A 17,679-nucleotide genomic window follows, 5' to 3' on the forward strand; every position below is an offset into this window, starting at 1 on the left:
TATAAATAATAAATACATTAAAAATATGATCTCTGTGATTTTCTGACCAACCACGTAGTTACAGCCTACTGTCAGAACCCACCTACCAGTAATATGCTCAAATTACTGTCAGAAAAGGTATCCATCCTTTTTAGCCCTTCTTTGATTTAAAACCTGCTATTTTTTGTTTTTAAATATACAGTCATTTTAGCATCTAGCCAGGTGATAACCTAGAATTGTATTATGTACATGGGGGTTTACCCAGATTATTGTATAATTATCAGAAATGTTTTCACCATTTTAGTCAATAGGATTAATATCTTTCTGTGCTTCTCCTCTTTGTTTACCTTGGTATGAGATTGTCGATGCCTATCATTGATTGGCTAATTACTGATTTGTACTTTTACAGTATGAACACATTCAGGAGACATGGAACGATCATATCATTAAAGTTGGTGGCTAGGGGCTTGATTATGACTGATTAGATTACACATGCTGTGGATGAATAGCACCTTAGGACACATCTCTTGCAGTTCAGATCAATATGCTGCTTTAACAGTTTGTTCATTACTAAAAGCCTGTGTCAGGCATTCTTTAAGATGTGTTTAGTCCCCTATGCAATGTTCAGGTTATGTCTAAATATATACGCAGTTAAAATTTTGCAGTAATGTATTTTATCTGCATTATCACAAAGCACAGACCAGGCTATTCCACAGATTATAGTGATTTACAGAGAAGGTTTATAGATGGGTAGTACAATTTAGTAGTAGGTATAGGTTGGTGGGATTAATAGGATAAATAGGGTTGGCGTTTCCTTCTTCCTTAAGGACTGGGAAGGATAATCCTGGAAAGATAATGGGCATTCCAAGACAACCTTCATGTGTTCCATATGTTTCCATTTCAAATGTCATTGGTCTTTGAAAACCGCTTTTGACAAGAGAGTTGGTGCTAAAGAAGTAAAGGGAGAATAGTAATTAACTGAATGCACACTGCATGAGCAAAGCAATTAGATAGTAAGCTGGTATGACAGTAATACACTGCCACACTTCTGTACCTATCTGTCAGATTTTGGAAGTCGTTTCCTGGCATTTCTTTCGAGCGTTGCCCAGTATAAATTTGCTTCCCCTGTGTGCTTCCTGATAATCACCCTTTCAGTCTGAATGGGATCAATGCAAGTGGAAAAGACAAACAACAGGGAAGAAATTAAATGACCAGATATTCGCTAAATCAGATGAGTTTGATTGACCCTGCTCTTGCGGGTCTTGAAACTCATATTGTATTCAGTGTCCTTGGGTTTGATTGTGATACTCTGGTGGATAGTTGTGGTACAAAACATATAATTCAATTTAATATCTAACTTATGCAGGAGTCATTTTCTGTATGCATTTTTTAAATCTATCATCATCACCCCTTGTTTGGGAGAGGAGCACAAGATGTACATGAGAGAGGTTTTTTATTATATGCAGGAAAGGCTACAATTTGATAATCCAGGTCTCACTTATTGGCGCCAAATTGACTGTAACCAGGATCTCACACTGGGTGGTATTTAAGTGGCCAGGCGCTGCCAGGGCTGGATAGGTTTGCTGCAGCCAGAAACAGTAATAGCAACCTTTTTGCTCATTGGGCACCCACAGTGTTATCAATGAGATAATGCAGCATTAGTCTTCCCTACATTGCCATAGCTCTGTTTGTGCTGTGGACTCGCAGCGTGAGAAGATGCAAATGGTTTGACAGTGCACGTGTGCCTGTGTTCATCTGTTCTGTCCTAGAATCTAATCCAGATTAGGAGGGCAAAAGTGAAAAGAATTATTGAAGATCTCAAATTAAGATACAAACACATTTATTAAAAAACAAAAACCTAGGTGGATCATATCTATAAAGTGACTGTGTAGGACTGGACCATGCTTTGTTTTCATACTGTTTTTACTTTAAGACCTTGTTAGTTTTTGTTATTTCGCCAAAATGGAGGTGAACCCGTCACAAAGGCAGATGTTGCAGGATGGCATTTTATTTATAAATATTTTGCAAGACATGGAATTGGCACAAACTGGACTTAACATCCATTTTGTATAATGTATGGGAATGCTACCTTCTGACATATCTAGGCCAGTCATTAATGCACTTTCTATTGTCCCGCAAACCGAAAACATCAACATGTCAACACAAACTTTCAATGCAACCAAGACAAATGTTTGAAAAGTAAAAGCATTCAAACAAAATGGCTTCTATAGTTTTTATAGTCTGCCCATTAAAGGTCGTAAATAGGGCTCAAACTTAATTGGATGTCATTAAAAGACAGCTGCATCCTGATTTTAAGAGATTTTTTAGTTTGCAGTAAAAAATAGAAAAGATGAACAATGAGACAACTGAAGCACTGGGAGCTAAATCATGCAAAATGCCAGTTAAATGTAGGTGGAGGTGAGTGAATCATGTAATTGGTTTACTTTTGTTTCACTCAATGAAGACATCTATTTAAAATGCAGTATCTTTGTTTTGTCACGAACAGCTTTTTCAGAGTAGAATTAAGAAAGCGCTAAATATGTTAAAAGAGACACCTGGTCAAAATCAGAAACAAACTATTTAAAGCTCTACATATAAATGTAAGTTGTAAAGTCTTGTGTCAGCATTTACTTGTTTTCTGATGTTGTATGAGCTCATTTTCACATTGCGCAACTCAAAATAATCTTTCTCAACACTTTCACCTTAAGCAAAGTGTCTGTTGAAAGCCATCAATGTGCTCTAAAATCGAATCAGTCTATCAGGCAAGGAGCAGTTGATTTTGTTTGTTTATTTTCATTTTTTAGGTTTTTAGAGAATGTGAAGCAAGCCTCAGAAGCCTCTGGCACTTTATGAGGCATATTCCAGAAAGATGTGTGTGGATTATTATTTGATTATCATTATGTATTATTTAGGCCCCTCTCTAGTTCTGTGTTCTTTAGCTTTAGATAGAGAAAAGATATATAAAGGCATGCTCCCATCAGTTCAATAAAAATATTGATATGCAACACATTACACCTGCTTCTGCTGTTTGGTCACAGGCGCTCACGAGCTGGAGCAGATGCAGCTCATACTTGACACCATTCCAGTGATTCGGGAGGAGGACAAGCAGGAGCTGCTCAAAGTCATGCCCACCTACATCAGCTCTGGTTGGGAGGTCAAGAAGTCCTTCAAAGACCTGCTGCCAGAAGTCAAGGCAGAAGGTAAACTGTGGCTCTCAGACAGCTCCTCACTGGTAAAGATGTTAAAAAAACCAAAAACAATTGTATTACTGAACCAGCAAGAGCTTTCAATCTCAGGGCTCGTTCCAGTTGAGGTACAGCATTTCCATCTGACCAATGGCCTTGGATGAACTGCGTGACATGAATGTCCTGAACAGGGGTCTGGAGAATTGGCATGATCTGTTTTTGTTTGAGCCCGTACAATATAAACCAAAGTAAAAGATATATATGACATACGTCAATTGCAAATGTGAAAGTTTTCGAGAACTTGGATATTCCATCGAAGAGGTTCATTTAAGTGTATTCGTTGATGTGGTGTTGATGAAGTTCAAATAAAATATCTGTCACAGCCTTGTTTAACTTTTCAGATACGACTGCCGTAGGGTTCATGGCAGCACTTTCTTTTTCTTAGGAACTGCAGATTGTGGGCTGTATTGGTGTATGTCTGTAAAAGGAGAGCAGATGATATTGCCTGAAATTCATTATATTCCAGTTAGGGCATCGAGGTTTGCACGTTCTGCTTTGTTTAATCAGTTTGTCCTCCGTTTTACCTGGCGTAACCCCACACATGAGGATTATTGTGTGATTAATCCTCATTATCGATTAGTAAATCTCCTTTCAGAACAGTGACAGAAGTGACAGAAATGCTAAAGAGGCCACATAGATTTCTCCACATCGCTCCCCTCACACTTCTTTGGGTAGTTGCGTTTAGGATGATATTTAGATTTGCCTCCCCGAACTGGTGCAAAGAACGCTTGTTTGGAAAGTGAACATTTGCTTTTTCAGTTTTAACGTGAATGTGTTATTGTTAATGTCCACAGAAGAAGCCTGGTTATGGGAATCTTCCAATCACTTTTTTGTTTCTCTTCTTGACAGCTATTGACTTCCTGGAGCGCATCCTGACCTTTAACCCCATAGACCGGCTGACAGCAGAGGCGGCACTGATGCACACCTACATGCAGCAGTACTCCTGCCCAGAGGACGAGCCCATCTCCCAGCACCCCTTCCGCATCGAGGACGAAATCGACGACATCCTGCTGATGGAGGCCAGCCAGAGTCAGACCTCCAACTGGGAGAGGTACAGCGAGCTTGGTGTGTCGGGTGGGCTGGGGCAGGGGAGAGCACACTGCGCTCGGTCACGCAGTTTCAGGTTATAAAGTGGAGAGCAAATCTGGTTCAGAGAGGAAATTAAAAATCCTCTGCGTCTAATCCATTATTAAAAGCAGTGGTGTTAATTTGGCCTGTGTTTTCGGTTTGCTTAAGTCCTGTTTTATTGCAAAATCCCCAAGCTGTTATGACATGTCACGATGTATTAGTGTTGCACCAAGAGGCGCAGTGTGATTATTATTTTGTTTCTCTGTTACAGTGGAAGGAAAGTAGTTTGGTTTTTATTGTGTTTCTATTTTTTGGTGAGATGGACAGAGTGGAGAATCCAATAACAATGGCTACATTTCCATTTATCATGCTTCCTGTCAGCTCTTACTTCTTGATGGAACAGTCCTGACAGGCATAATTTAGCAATCATTCAGCATAAAACATTCGTTATTTACACGGCTTCCTCACATGCTGAGATGGTGCCAGCAGTGTTGCCTTCACTGCTAATGGAGGATTGTGCTGTTTGTGTAAGAAATTGACCAGGGCAATGCTGCAGTTGTTTTTTGCAGTGACACTAACTAAGGAAACAAAATACATATAGATGATATTTACATAAAGAAACCTATATAAAGGGAAGCAATGCATGAGTCAGTACAAGACAACATTTGTTGTCTTTCAAGTTATAAGCACTGCCCAAGGGGGAGGGGTTTCAGCGTGCATTTGATGGAACGTATCGAAGATATTTGTCTATCAAAGCTGCTGGCTGGCTGGTAATACAAATAGTACCATCAACCCACCAATTTGCTGGTGTAATGGCTATATTTTAATTTATTAAAATTAGCCATGCTGTTTTGTACTGTCTGCGCCACAGCTCAATTCAGCTTTTTACATACAACTACTAGTCGTTTAATATTATTATTATTCAGACTAGATTGCTGTGATGGTTTTTATCCACAGGACTTTTTCTTCCACAGCCGCAGTAATAGCTGAGGCCGGCCGCCCTGCCTAAGCCTCTGTCTGTCGTAAGAGACCTTGCCTGCAAGGGGGGCTCCTCCGACAGCTTGCACCCGCACTACAACCCGCAGCTGCGGCTATAGGAGGTCTCGCTCTTCAAGTGTTCTGGATTGAGCTCTGCTGTGCTCACTCATCCATGGAAGTGGTCCTTGCGTGTTAAGCCTGCTATGGATCCCGAACAGCGTGGCGCCCAGAGTACCCAGTACCCCCCCGGCACATGTAGTGCAGCTAGGCTTGTACGGCCTGTGTTTTTCAACCCAGTGCCCCAGTGCAGTAATGTGTGGGCAGCGTGTAGTCCCCTTCCCCCACTGTGTTGTGTTGCGTTGCCAGTGGTGAATTATCTAGATGGTCTGTTCAAACTCCAAGGAGCAGGTTCAGAGCCACACAAGCCTGATCCTTGACCACCTCTCCTAGTTGGGCCTTTTGGGCCAACCCACGATTCCATCACCATGCTGTCCACGCTGGTGCCTCCATAAACACATCTCTCCCTTGTCCGGTTGAGAGCCCATGTCAGGGTGTCCCTTTGCTAGAGGCTGCTAGGCCTTCTAGCAGCTGCGTCCCAAACCCTCAACCTCGGCCTTCTTAATCTAAGGCCTCTGCAGTGGTAGTCCGGTCCCATGGGATGCATCCTCGCTGTGACAGAGCACGTCGAGTGACAGTCACTCAGGTGTGCTGAAAGGTGCTTTGTTGGTGGCAGAGCCCTTCAAATTTAACCCTCGGTGTGTCCTTGGGGCCAATCTGCCACCGAGTGTTGTTGACAACAGACACCTCCAAGCAGGTTTGGGGAGCTGTCTGCAATGGACAGGGAATCCGCAGCAGTTGGACGGTGCCTGTCAAGGCCCTCCATATCAACACCCTGGAATTAGGAGCTTTGCTCCTCAGTCTCCGTCACTTCATGCTGGCCCTCCGGGGGCAGTCATGTTCTAGTTGTGGACACAACATCAATAGGCAGGAGGTCTCCAGTCGCACACACTATATCATCTAGTGCATTGTCTGCTTCTATGGATACAGCCTTAGCTGCGCTTCAACAGAGCAGCTCACCTCCCGGGCATCTCCAACACGGTGGAGGACCTCCTCTCTCAGGGAGGCCCCCCGCTGTCGGAATGGCGCTTCCACCCATTAGTGATTCAGCAGGGCCTCATTGGCCCCGCAGACTGTGGTTTGCGGACGTGGTTTCCCTCTTGGATAGAGAGCCTTGGCATCTTCCCCTGCAGGCAGACTTGCTGTCTCAGGTGCAGGGCACACTGCAGCATCCCAACCACTATTCCCCTTCCCTGCCCACGTGGCACATTGATATAGTGCTAGACGTGCTTTCTACAGCCCCGTTTGAGCCCATGCAATTAGTTGACCTCAGATTAGCATCACTGAATATGGTGTTTTTGTTGGCAATCATGTCTGCAAAACGTGTGAGTGAGTTGCATGGCCTGTCCATTCACCCTGCGTGTGTCCGTTTTGCGGGATATGGTTCCAGTGTTACTCTTCAGCCTAATCCTGTGTTCCTCCCGAAAGTGCTGTCTCCTTTCTATATCAACAGACCTATTGAGTTGATGGCTTTCCATCCTCCTCCCTTCTCTTCAGAGGAGGAGAGTAGGCTACACCTGTTGTGTCCGGTGCAGGCTCTCTGGTGCTATTTGCAGCGCACTAAGAACATTTGCTCTTGGACCAATTGTGTGTATCCTACGGAGCAGCACCTCTCGCACTGGATTGTGGACACCATTACCACTGCCTATGAGCCGTCTGTAGTCCCAGTGCCTCGACTCAAGGTGTAGCCATGTCGTGGGCCCTTTTTCAAGGTGCCCCATTGGCAGACATCTGTGCAGCTGGTTCTACAGGCTGGACATGACGGGTCCGGTTCCTTCTATTGGGAATCTGGTGTTGGCTTTTCTATCCGACTGCCCCTGCTGAGCGTGCTTGGAGAAGCGACGCAGAATCGTTTTCCCTTCCTACCGGACTGTGACTTGTATATAGTTCATTCTTTAGGCGGGAGTGCATGTGTTTTGTACACCTGTACCCCGTCATTGTACATAGTTCCTTTGTCAGCAGGTCTGTGGCCCCGCCCTAGCTATGCTAGCTGTACTGAGGGCCGCTGCTGCTGTATTTAGCGGGCTTTTAAGCCCCACTGTGTATATAGTTAATTTATTATTGACATTAGACAGTAGACCCTGGGTTGACCGTAGAGCGTCTGTTGCCGCTAGCTGCTGGTCAGCAATGTGTAACTTGCTCCTGTGTCCTGCGTGTGGTGCATGAGCTGGCTCCTGCACCCCGCAGTGTATATAGTTAATTGGAATAGACAGTTGAAGCTTGTCTGCTCCTTATTTAAAGGACACCTGCTCCTGTTGTTAGCGAAGACACGTTGTGCCCTGCTATGTATATAGTTCCTTTGCCACCAGTTTGTGGCCCCGCCCTAGCTATGCTAGTTGTGCTGGGGGCCGCTGCTGCTGTGTCCAGCAAGGAGGCACTTGAGTTGGCACTTGAGTGCAGGACTGCACCCTATGCTTACATGGTGTGGTCTTGGTATTGGCCCCGCTGCTAGCCCTGCTAGTAGAGCAGGAGGTCGTTATTACAAGGATTCTTGGAATGCACAAAGATTTTTGTTGCTCCGTGGATACGTCATTCGTTATTTCTTCCCAGTTCAGCGTGACTGCGGTCTTCGCATCTGGTCAGCCCGGATGTGGCCCCAAGGGGCCCATGTGGCTTCTATTATAGAGTTGGTATGGCTCCTAGTAGGAAGCACTTGGGCAGTGCTTCTTTTCTCAGATAACCACAGTTGCATTCGCAACCTATCATTTTGGCAGTATGTCTGAGAGAGAACAAATGTAAAACAAAACTTTGTTAGGAATATTACCATTTCTTGTATCAGTGACAACATCAGTCATGCCTCTCTCTCCCTTCTGACTCCAGCTGCACCCTTTTATGGGTAATTCATCTCTTTGGCAGATGACCAGAAATCCTTAGAAAGTGCTTGATCATTAGTGGAGAAATGAAATATAAGATCAAACGCAGAACTGTGTGGGGAATGTGTGTGGCATTTTTATTATTTGATCAATTCCTGACTAGACGTTCTTTCTCTCTTTTGAACATGTTGTTTGGCTTTGCTTTGTTTTTTATATGAACAGGTTCTTATTGCTTTATTAGGAGGAGTTACAAAAACAACCAGACAATTACCTGTAAGTGGCGACAGTTCTTTGTAAATTTGGTGACGGGGACAACTGGACACAGAAAATATTGATTGGACATTTTAAAGAATTACCACCACAAGAATTATCTTCACTCCATGCAAGCCACAATTTTGACTATAGAGTAATTAACAGTGATTTAAACAAAATGTCCTCATTGCCCAGGTTAAGGTCTACACCAGAGGCTATCAACCCTGGACCTGCAGGACCCCCTACCCTGCAGATTTTTGTTCCAAACAAGCTCTCAATTACTTAATTGAACCTTAATTGAAGTAACAATCTGCTTAGATTTGACTTTTTAAATTGTGTAATAAACGAGTTGGTTCTTTAATAAGTTATTAATACAATTATATACTTAACTTAAACCCCCTACTGTTTAAAATAATTAAAAGGCTCTGATTTAGGAAATTATTAGTTAATTAAGGGTTCAATTCAGTAATTGAGAGCTCGTTTGGTACTAAAACCAGCAGGATCCACTGTTCTACTGTATAAAAGTTGCAGTCAGACACCTGTAAAAGGGGGAATAAATCATCTGAAAAGAGATCAAGCTGCTTATGTCACACAGACTGAACACTAATGAGTCCAGTAAGAAGCTCTCAGGCCCATCAATCTTGATACAGTGCCATGGAGTAGTTTCAAGGAAAGCGGAAAACTACTTATGAAACCTCCAACAGGTAATATGATATCATCACGGCTACAGAGAGACTTCAATACAAAACATCTCTGTGTTTAGAATGCATTCACAGTGGAAAATTCCGCTCAAAGTTAGAACGCTTGAGTTTTTCATTAAAGGGGGTTAGGCCTGGTCAATATGAGGAAACTGCTTGTGTTTGCATACATGAACAGGGATGTAGTGTCATGGATGCGCATTAAGTACAGCAGTAAAACCCCACATGTCTTCAGAGAAAAAGGCCATTGAGAAAAGGGTATTTAGTGCTACAGGATTTCAATAGCAGTCATTAATCTGAGTCCCAACATTCCAAGCCTTCCTTTACATTGAAGGCAGCTGAAGAAAAATCTCCCTTGAACAAAGCTCCCTGTGCTGACACAGGAATACAAAAACACAGAGTGCCTTCACTGGACTTTGACTGATACGAAAAGAGCCCTTAGAAAATAAGAAATCTGCAAATAACTCATGTCATTCCTCAACCCAATACAACCTACTTTTGTAGAAAAGTGCTAATCCTACATTAATCCCGAATATTCAAAGGTATGTGGTTTTCAGGGTCTTCATGTACAAGATTTTCAAAATGCCAGTAGACAGGTTGGCAAACAAGTAGATCTGGGATCCCAAGTGCCTGCAGTCCTTTTTGCTCATGCTTGGCAGGCTAATCAGTCCGTTCTCAGCAGGACACTGCGGACTTGCTTAATGTGAGCTGGACTTCACCCTGGTTGCTAATTTAAATTACTCCCAACAACAAGACTCTCCCTGTGCCCTTGTCCTCATGTTTCAGGAACTGGCCGTGCACACAGAAAGGTAACCTCCAATTACACAGTGCTCAAATCATGCCGGAATAGTAATGTACTTGTCTTGGCATTCATTACTGTAATTATTATTAACTGAACGATGGTGGGTGGATAGTGTAATTTTCATCACACCCATTCAATCCTTAGCCTTGTCTTCAAAGCTCCAAATGTTCTTGCTTTTGCTGAATTTATTGAGTTGACCACACAGACATTACATTTTCTGTGTTTGATTGTTCTTGTCATAATAAGGGGCTGTTGAGTATTTCAATGCCAAATATCTTATACAGGCTTATTGGAATTCTCTTATACAGGCTTATGGGAAAATACAGGTACTGCTGTAAGGTATACACATTTGCAGCTTGATCACAAAGGGTTACAATTGGAAATGTACAGACTTTGGGAGTTACAGACCTTAGCATATCCTTTGTTTCAGTAGCATTATGGTAAATGCCTGTATTGTATTTAATTTTATTGACACGGGTGATAATTATACTATCACACAAATGTTTTTGCAGCTGTTAGGTGCAGATATTAGTCACTTAATCTATTCCAGATACTTACCTATTCCAGACATCTTCAAAACCTGAGCTATACTTATCTGTAGCCCGTTGTCACCTTTGAAAACATACCCCCTAAATGTCTTTGATCAGAATGGTGATTTCTTCTTTGATGTGTTTGTATATTTTTGAGACTACCTGCCTGGGAAATTTCTGAACAGTATTCAAAGCAGCATTTGTAACACACCATTGCATAAACTGGGATTGTGTAAAGCATCTATTTTAAACTTCAGGATCAGGGCAGAGAATCGAATACACACTGCTGTGTTATCTGGGAGTGATTTATTACAGCTGGGTATATGATAAATGAATCACGCTATCACAGCCCTGCGAGTTTCAGCATTAAAGTGCTTGAAACCACAGATAGCCGTATAATAACAACACCATAAACACATTGGAATTGAAAAATTAAGAAACAGCCTCTAACTACATTCCTCTTTTCATATTATAAATCATGTATCAGAAATCAACCAATTACAGGGGGCACTTGGTAACAATTTCCAGTAACTGGTCTTTTATAACTAAAATGTCATCTTGTATATAGAAATTTCAGTATTGCAAAGATATGCACTTCACCGGTACAAAGTGTAAGCTACTAGAGGATATAAATCTATTGATTGTACTCTCTGCGACTCTTGTTATGTGATTATTAGATAGGAAGAGATTAAAGAAAAGGACTGCTATCTGAAAAGCTGATAGGATGAAGTCATAAATACCAAGAAGTTATTTGTAGGCCTCTCAAAATCCCTCTACAAAATAAATTAATGCAATTAAATGCTTTCTGATTTTGCAATCAGTTCATATACATTTTTTCTTTCACTCTTTGCAGATAGGTGTATCATGATTAAAGCGTACTTCCTATCTTGACTCCTGTGATTTCCCTCCCCCTCGCAGGTACCAGGCCAGCCTGTCCTCAGACCTGGAGTGGCACCAGCGAGAGCAGGAGTCAGAGGCGGAGGTGCAGCGGGACCCCCGAGCGGGATCCATGCCCATCCTGGAGGAAGTGCAGGTGGATCCACGCAAGTATTCCCACAGCAGCTCGGAACGCTTCCTGGAGCACTCCCACTCCTCCCTGGAGCGCACCGGCCCAGGGGAACTAGACTGTGGCCGTTCCTGTGACTACAAAGTGGGCTCCCCCTCCTACCTGGACAAGCTGCTGTGGCGCGACGGAAAACCGCACCACTACTCGGAGCCCAAGCTCATCCTGGACTTGTCGCATTGGAAACACAACAGCATGCCCGGGCCTGGCGAGGGCGGCAGAGAGAGCGGGCTCCAGGAACATGCCGTGGAGCCCCCTACCGACCTCTTCATGGAGATCTCCCGCTGGGTGGAGAGCACGCAGGCCCGTCTTGAGAGCACAAGCCCCCCGCCGCTGCTGCTGCCCGCCCCGGACCTCCAGGACGAGAGCGGGACCGGCCAGCCCCCTCCTCCCTCCTCATCCTCCCCACCACCCTCGCCGCGCTTCCTCGGCACCCCCACCCCGGCCCACGAGCTCACGAACGGTGCCGAGGCCCAATTCGACCTGGACGTCTTCATCTCTCGAGCGCTCAAGCTGTGCAGCAACCCCGAGGAGCTGGGTGACGGGCGGCTGGCGGAAATCAACGGGGCGCGTATTCCCGAGAGGCCTGCTGAGATGGTGCAGGCCAAGGTCTATCAGAAAGAGCGCTGGTAGAGCGGACGCCAACAGCTGATCTTGTGATTCCTGAAGCGAGGGTGTGGTGCCCAGGAAACACGGTGAACAGGAAAGCCAAGGCCACTGTTCTTAGTAGGCTCATACAAAAACTAAAAAGTAGCCTTTATTTCTTGCATATGACTGAAATGTACCGCGTGGTGTTTAAGCTTGAATGAGAAATAAGATATGTTAGGGTGCACTTACAGACATGAGTTCATTATAAACCTGGAAGAAGTGATTGAAGACTCTTTTAAAGTGGACTGAAGAGAACCAAGTGTGTTTTAGAAAGAGGAAAAGGGTAAACATCTCAACAGCGGCTGAAATGAAAGTTGACACTATGATTTTGTATCTGATTTTTTTTTTCTAAATCCATATAGAATTCCAGCTCAATCTTTCACCCATGGTTTCAGACAAAAAAGAGAAAAATGTTCTACTACTTCAAATGTTAACCTACACTCACATGCGAAAAGCCAAGCTAGACGAGTGTCGATCCTGCTTGCGAGAGTGAAGTGCGGTGTTTGAACACAATAATAAAAGGAGGGGTGGTGTGGCAGTGCAGTAACTGTTGCTGTGTTGACTGACTCCAGCACTCATTGAAATGCAGCGCTCTTCTTTGGACTCTGCTGACATCTCTAAATCTTCATTGGTTGTGCAGCCACAGACAGAGTTTAATGCATGCATGGCAGTCAGCAGGTTTCACTTTGCTTTGTAGAGTCTCAGGGCATCAAGGAAGCAAGCAAGACTAATCAGACACAATATGTTTCGAGTGTATTCTAGCCAATAAAGACCTCTCTCCCTTTTTCTTAAGTCTTATGTCAGTAGTTTCTTTTTTTCAAAGGCAAGGCTGTCTAGCCTATTTAATTCCCAATCCATTAAGCAGTGAAATATTATAACAATAGATTAAGCATATCAATTGAGTTACTGGCACTTCTCTTATGATAATAGAAGGGTACCTTAATTATTGAAGATGTCAGAGTCAAGCTGGCATTAGACAAATCCACTATCATATAAAGGGGATTACACAGCAGATCATTACATGCTATAGTATTGGGAATGAACATCTTGTTTTGTACAAAATGTCTCTCAGCTAATCCAGTCTTATTGTTGATATTTACCCAGTCCTGCATCAGATATCATTTTTCATCCCTTCGTTCTGCCTTATTATTATTCTGTCACAAATTAAGAAACTGAAATTACTTCTGTGTCACTTAGAAGGCTTCAGATTAAAAGGAATACAAATACAGACAGAAATGAAAATACATTGCTTTGGAATGAAGGATCCGTGTGGCAGGGAGTGACTCAATTAAGGTACAGTATTTGAGTGACACAGGGCCGCTGGACTCCTAATGGAAGACTTGACAGTAAGAGGAGATGGAAGAACAAAGAAAACAAGCACTGATTATTATGCCATTACAGAGTTTCATACTTCACCCTTTAATATTATAGCAAGAGCCTGAAAGTAATCCAGTTTCAAAAGGATTTTCATCTCTCAACATGAGACAGTGTTTGTTTTAACAACATTAATGCAGATTGTCATTGTAGGCCATTATTCACAGCTTTAAAGCACAGTCTGAGGACAGAGGAGGACTGGGGTATTCTGTGGCCTGTCTGATGCTAATGCCTGCCCTTAGATCTGCACATTAACCAGCTACATGTTTGCTTGGAAGAATAACTTTCATGGTCCTGTCGTAAGTGTCTGCTGCACCAGTTGCTGATGTGTAGTTCACTTCCTCATCTCTATAAGCATCTTAAGTTAATGTTTCTATTCATTTTATTTGTTTTTGTCTGAACTCCCACAATTCCCATTTACCCCTGCACTCCTGTTCAGAGTTTCTGGGTCTAAGATTTAATAATGGACAAGAGTGAGTCAATTTCAAAAGTATGACTGTGTAATATCTGTAAGTTCCTATAATAGTAACACTGAGGTAGGATACCCTCTTTGGTCACTTTGGGTACTTGGCTCACTGTACAAAGACATCAGTGTTTACATGATAATGTCCAAACACAGTTCTTTCTTTTACTTGATTACTTCCTCAGCTGTAATGTTAGCCTTATTAGTCTGCATGTGAGAACACCAGATACTTGTCCTCTTTCAGGATCTTTCTTGTTATTCTGTTCGGACTAACTCTCCTACATTTCTTGTGCTACATATATCAAACTTCGTACACTGCGCTGCTTTTCCTTTTTGTATGGATATGATCTATTTATTTATATATATATATATATATATATATATGTATATAATTGATCGAAAACATCAGAAATCCCAATGAAAACAATGGTGGAAGCCTCAAAATTCCATTCTTCATGCGGCGCATTGTGTTGTTGTATGGTTATTAGCCAATCAACAGTAAGGACTTAAAACTGTTTGAACAGATGCCTTTAAAATAATGGTGAAAATATACTACATCTAATAAATCTGTGGCAATTAGATTTAGTTTTTAGCTACTGTTAAATTTCTTATGCTCTAACATTGGTCGTTCTCATTTTGCTGATTAGACAAGAAACTAGACCGCTTACAATACATTTAAATTTTTTTTTTTTTTTGTGTGAACTGATATTGCAACCAAATCCCTCTGCCTGCTGTGTTTTTTGGGACGAGTACTTTGTCTTGGCCTGCAGGACAGGCTTGGAGCATCAAAATATTGCTCACTACAACACTTCTCTCTTTTTGGCAGCTCAGTATCATTCAGCAGTTATGTAAATGTACAGATGCTGACTTTGCTTTTAACTACTGAGATACAACCCCAATGTCCACTGTAGTTGGAGGCGGAGCAGGCTGAAGGTGTTAGAGTTTTTGCTTATGTTATGCTTTTTTCTCTCTTTACTTTCATAAGAAAATAAGAACCATTATAACCAAAGTTGTTCTTGCTCGCTTGAATGCTTTCATTCATTCAATAAACCCCTTTAAATGGGGCATTTTTTGTTTGTTTGTTTGTTTGTTTGTTTTACTCTCCAAATAAAATGTAAAAAGTACCTGCACATTTTATTATATACCTTTATTACAGTTAATTATATTTGGCATAGATAAGTCACAATGGATCTTTATTGAATATATTACATATATATGCAAGTGCCCAATAAGTATACATCTACAGATTATCCCTGTTATGCTGCATGGGGGTATTGACTTTTACAAAGGTACATTCTATTTATTGAATATGTCTCCTGTTTATACACTGACAAAACCTCCTAAGAACAAACCTGCCTGTTACCATATCCATATGTTACTGAAAGAGCACAAACAACATTTTGACAATGACATATTTGCATTACACTGTTCTTAATTGCTCTCTGTGTCTTACCCGTCTATGTGAGCCAGTGCCTATTCTTGGAAAAAGAGTATTGGCGCATACCAGCTACTTGAATACTCCTCTTTTGACTTTGATTTGGTGAGATGTGAAGCATATCTGAAATAAGTAACATATTACGTGCTGGTAAGGAAAGCCTTGTGCTTTCAAACAATCTGCCTTCTCTTTTCTTGTTCTTTCTGTTATTATTTATTTTTAATTTAGCGACAGCCTCCCAGTTATTTAAGTAGAATCTTTTAGATGACCCACCAGTTTTGTCCTTGAGCTTGGAATCTGAAATGATTCTGACAATGTAACCACATGTAATATGACTTTATTTGATTATTATTCTCTGTAGCCTTTCTATGCTTTAAAACACTGGCAATATGGTTTCCTTTTCTAGCTTATATTGTGCTGCCCTCTAGTGATTGAAAGATGCATCGGAGTATCCAGTAAAATCTGTTGATGAACCGAACATGTGGCTTCAGTGACTGTTTTAGTCCCATATATTGGTTTCAATCACCATCCATTATATTGTATGTTGCTTATTGAAAGCAATTTATATATACTTCAAATTATATTGTGTATTTAACTTGTGCCACAAACATTACATAAGTTGTAGCTATTCAAATAAGTTAGGTACTGTGCATTTGATTTTTAACCTGCCCCTGTCAGACACATAATGTAATGACTATTGTATATTAAAGCATAGTCCCATTAGCCCAGTTACCTAATTCAGTAGAATGCACCAGTGTTAATCTGGGGTTAAGGGTTTGAGGCCAATTTAGTAAGTTAATAAAAGTTAAAGAAAATAAAATGATCAATTAATCAAAATAATTACATATGCAACTAAATATATATAAAACTAGTATTTCTTCTTCTTTATTTAATTGCAACTATAACTGTATCTCTTGATACAGTACAGCAGTGGTCTTCACAGGGCAGGTCCTGCAGAGCTACTATATAGTACACACACACACGGATGGATGGATAGATAGTGATACAGATACACATATAGGCTGTTGACACTCACACACTCCGCATGCCAAATGTGTCGGATATTCAGACGCATCCCTTATGACACGCCCTGTCTCCTCTGACACGCCCTGTCCCATATGACATGCCCTGTCCCCTATGACATGCCCTGTTTCCTTTGACACGCCGTCTCATATGACACACCCTGTCTCCTATGACATGCCCTGTCCCATATGACACGCCCTGTCCACTATGACACCTCTTGTCCCCTATGACATGCCCTGTCAACTATGTCACGCCCTGTTCCCTATGACACGCCTTGTCTCCTGTGACACACCCTGTCCCCTATGACACGCCCTGTCCCATATGACACGCCCAGGCTCCTATGACACCTCTTGTCCCCTATGACACGCCCTGTTCCCTATGACACGCCGTCTCATATGACACACCCTGTCTCCTATGACATGCCCTGTCCCATATGACACGCCCTGTCCACTATGACACCTCTTGTCCACTATGACATGCCCTGTCCTCTATGTCACGCCCTGTTCCCTATGACACGCCTTGTCTCCTGTGACACACCCTGTCCCCTATGACACGCCCTGTCCCATATGACATACCCTGTCTCCTATGACACGCCCTGTCTCCTAAGACACGCCCTATCCCATATGACACGCCCAGGCTCCTATGACACCTCTTGTCCCCTATGACATGCCCTGTTCCCTATGACACGCCGTCTCATATTGACACACCCTGTCTCCTATGACATGCCCTGTCCCATATGACACGCCCTGTCCACTATGACACCTCTTGTCCACTATGACATGCCCTGTCCTCTATGTCACGCCCTGTTACCTATGACACGCCCTGTCTCCTGTGACACACCCTGTCCCCTATGACATGCCCTGTCCCATATGACACACCCTGTCTCCTATGACATGCCCTGTCTCCTATGACATGCCCTGTCCCATATGACATAGCCTGTCTCCTATGACATGCTCTGTCTCCTATGACACACCCTGTCTCCTATGACACGCTCTGTGTCCTATGACACCTCTTGTCCCCTATGACACATCCTGTCTCCTATGATACACCCTGTCCCCTATGATTGTTTGTGGCTCTTCCGTACTGTACCCCTGATTTGTCTTCATTCTACTGTACTGTCAGTACAGCCCCCTATTGCAACAGCATTATTCTACTGTACTATGCAGACGGTTATTTACAGTACTATGTACA

At 42.6% G+C, this 17,679-nt stretch overlaps 1 protein-coding gene across 1 annotated transcript in view; it reads left to right on the forward strand.

Moving 5' to 3' along the window:
- mapk4 (mitogen-activated protein kinase 4) overlaps window positions 1-15,943 on the forward strand; it is a 38,002-nt gene extending 22,059 nt beyond the window's left edge. The window contains exons 4-6 of the mRNA XM_066712206.1: window positions 3,018-3,179; window positions 4,074-4,275; window positions 11,401-15,943. Coding sequence (XP_066568303.1) covers window positions 3,018-3,179; window positions 4,074-4,275; window positions 11,401-12,178 — 1,142 coding nt within the window. The 3' untranslated portion in view covers window positions 12,179-15,943. The remainder of the gene's footprint in view (window positions 1-3,017; window positions 3,180-4,073; window positions 4,276-11,400) is intronic.
- The last annotated feature ends 1,736 nt before the right edge of the window (window positions 15,944-17,679 follow it).

This window comes from Amia ocellicauda, chromosome 8, assembly GCF_036373705.1.
Source record: "Amia ocellicauda isolate fAmiCal2 chromosome 8, fAmiCal2.hap1, whole genome shotgun sequence".
Classification (NCBI taxonomy): domain Eukaryota; kingdom Metazoa; phylum Chordata; class Actinopteri; order Amiiformes; family Amiidae; genus Amia; species Amia ocellicauda.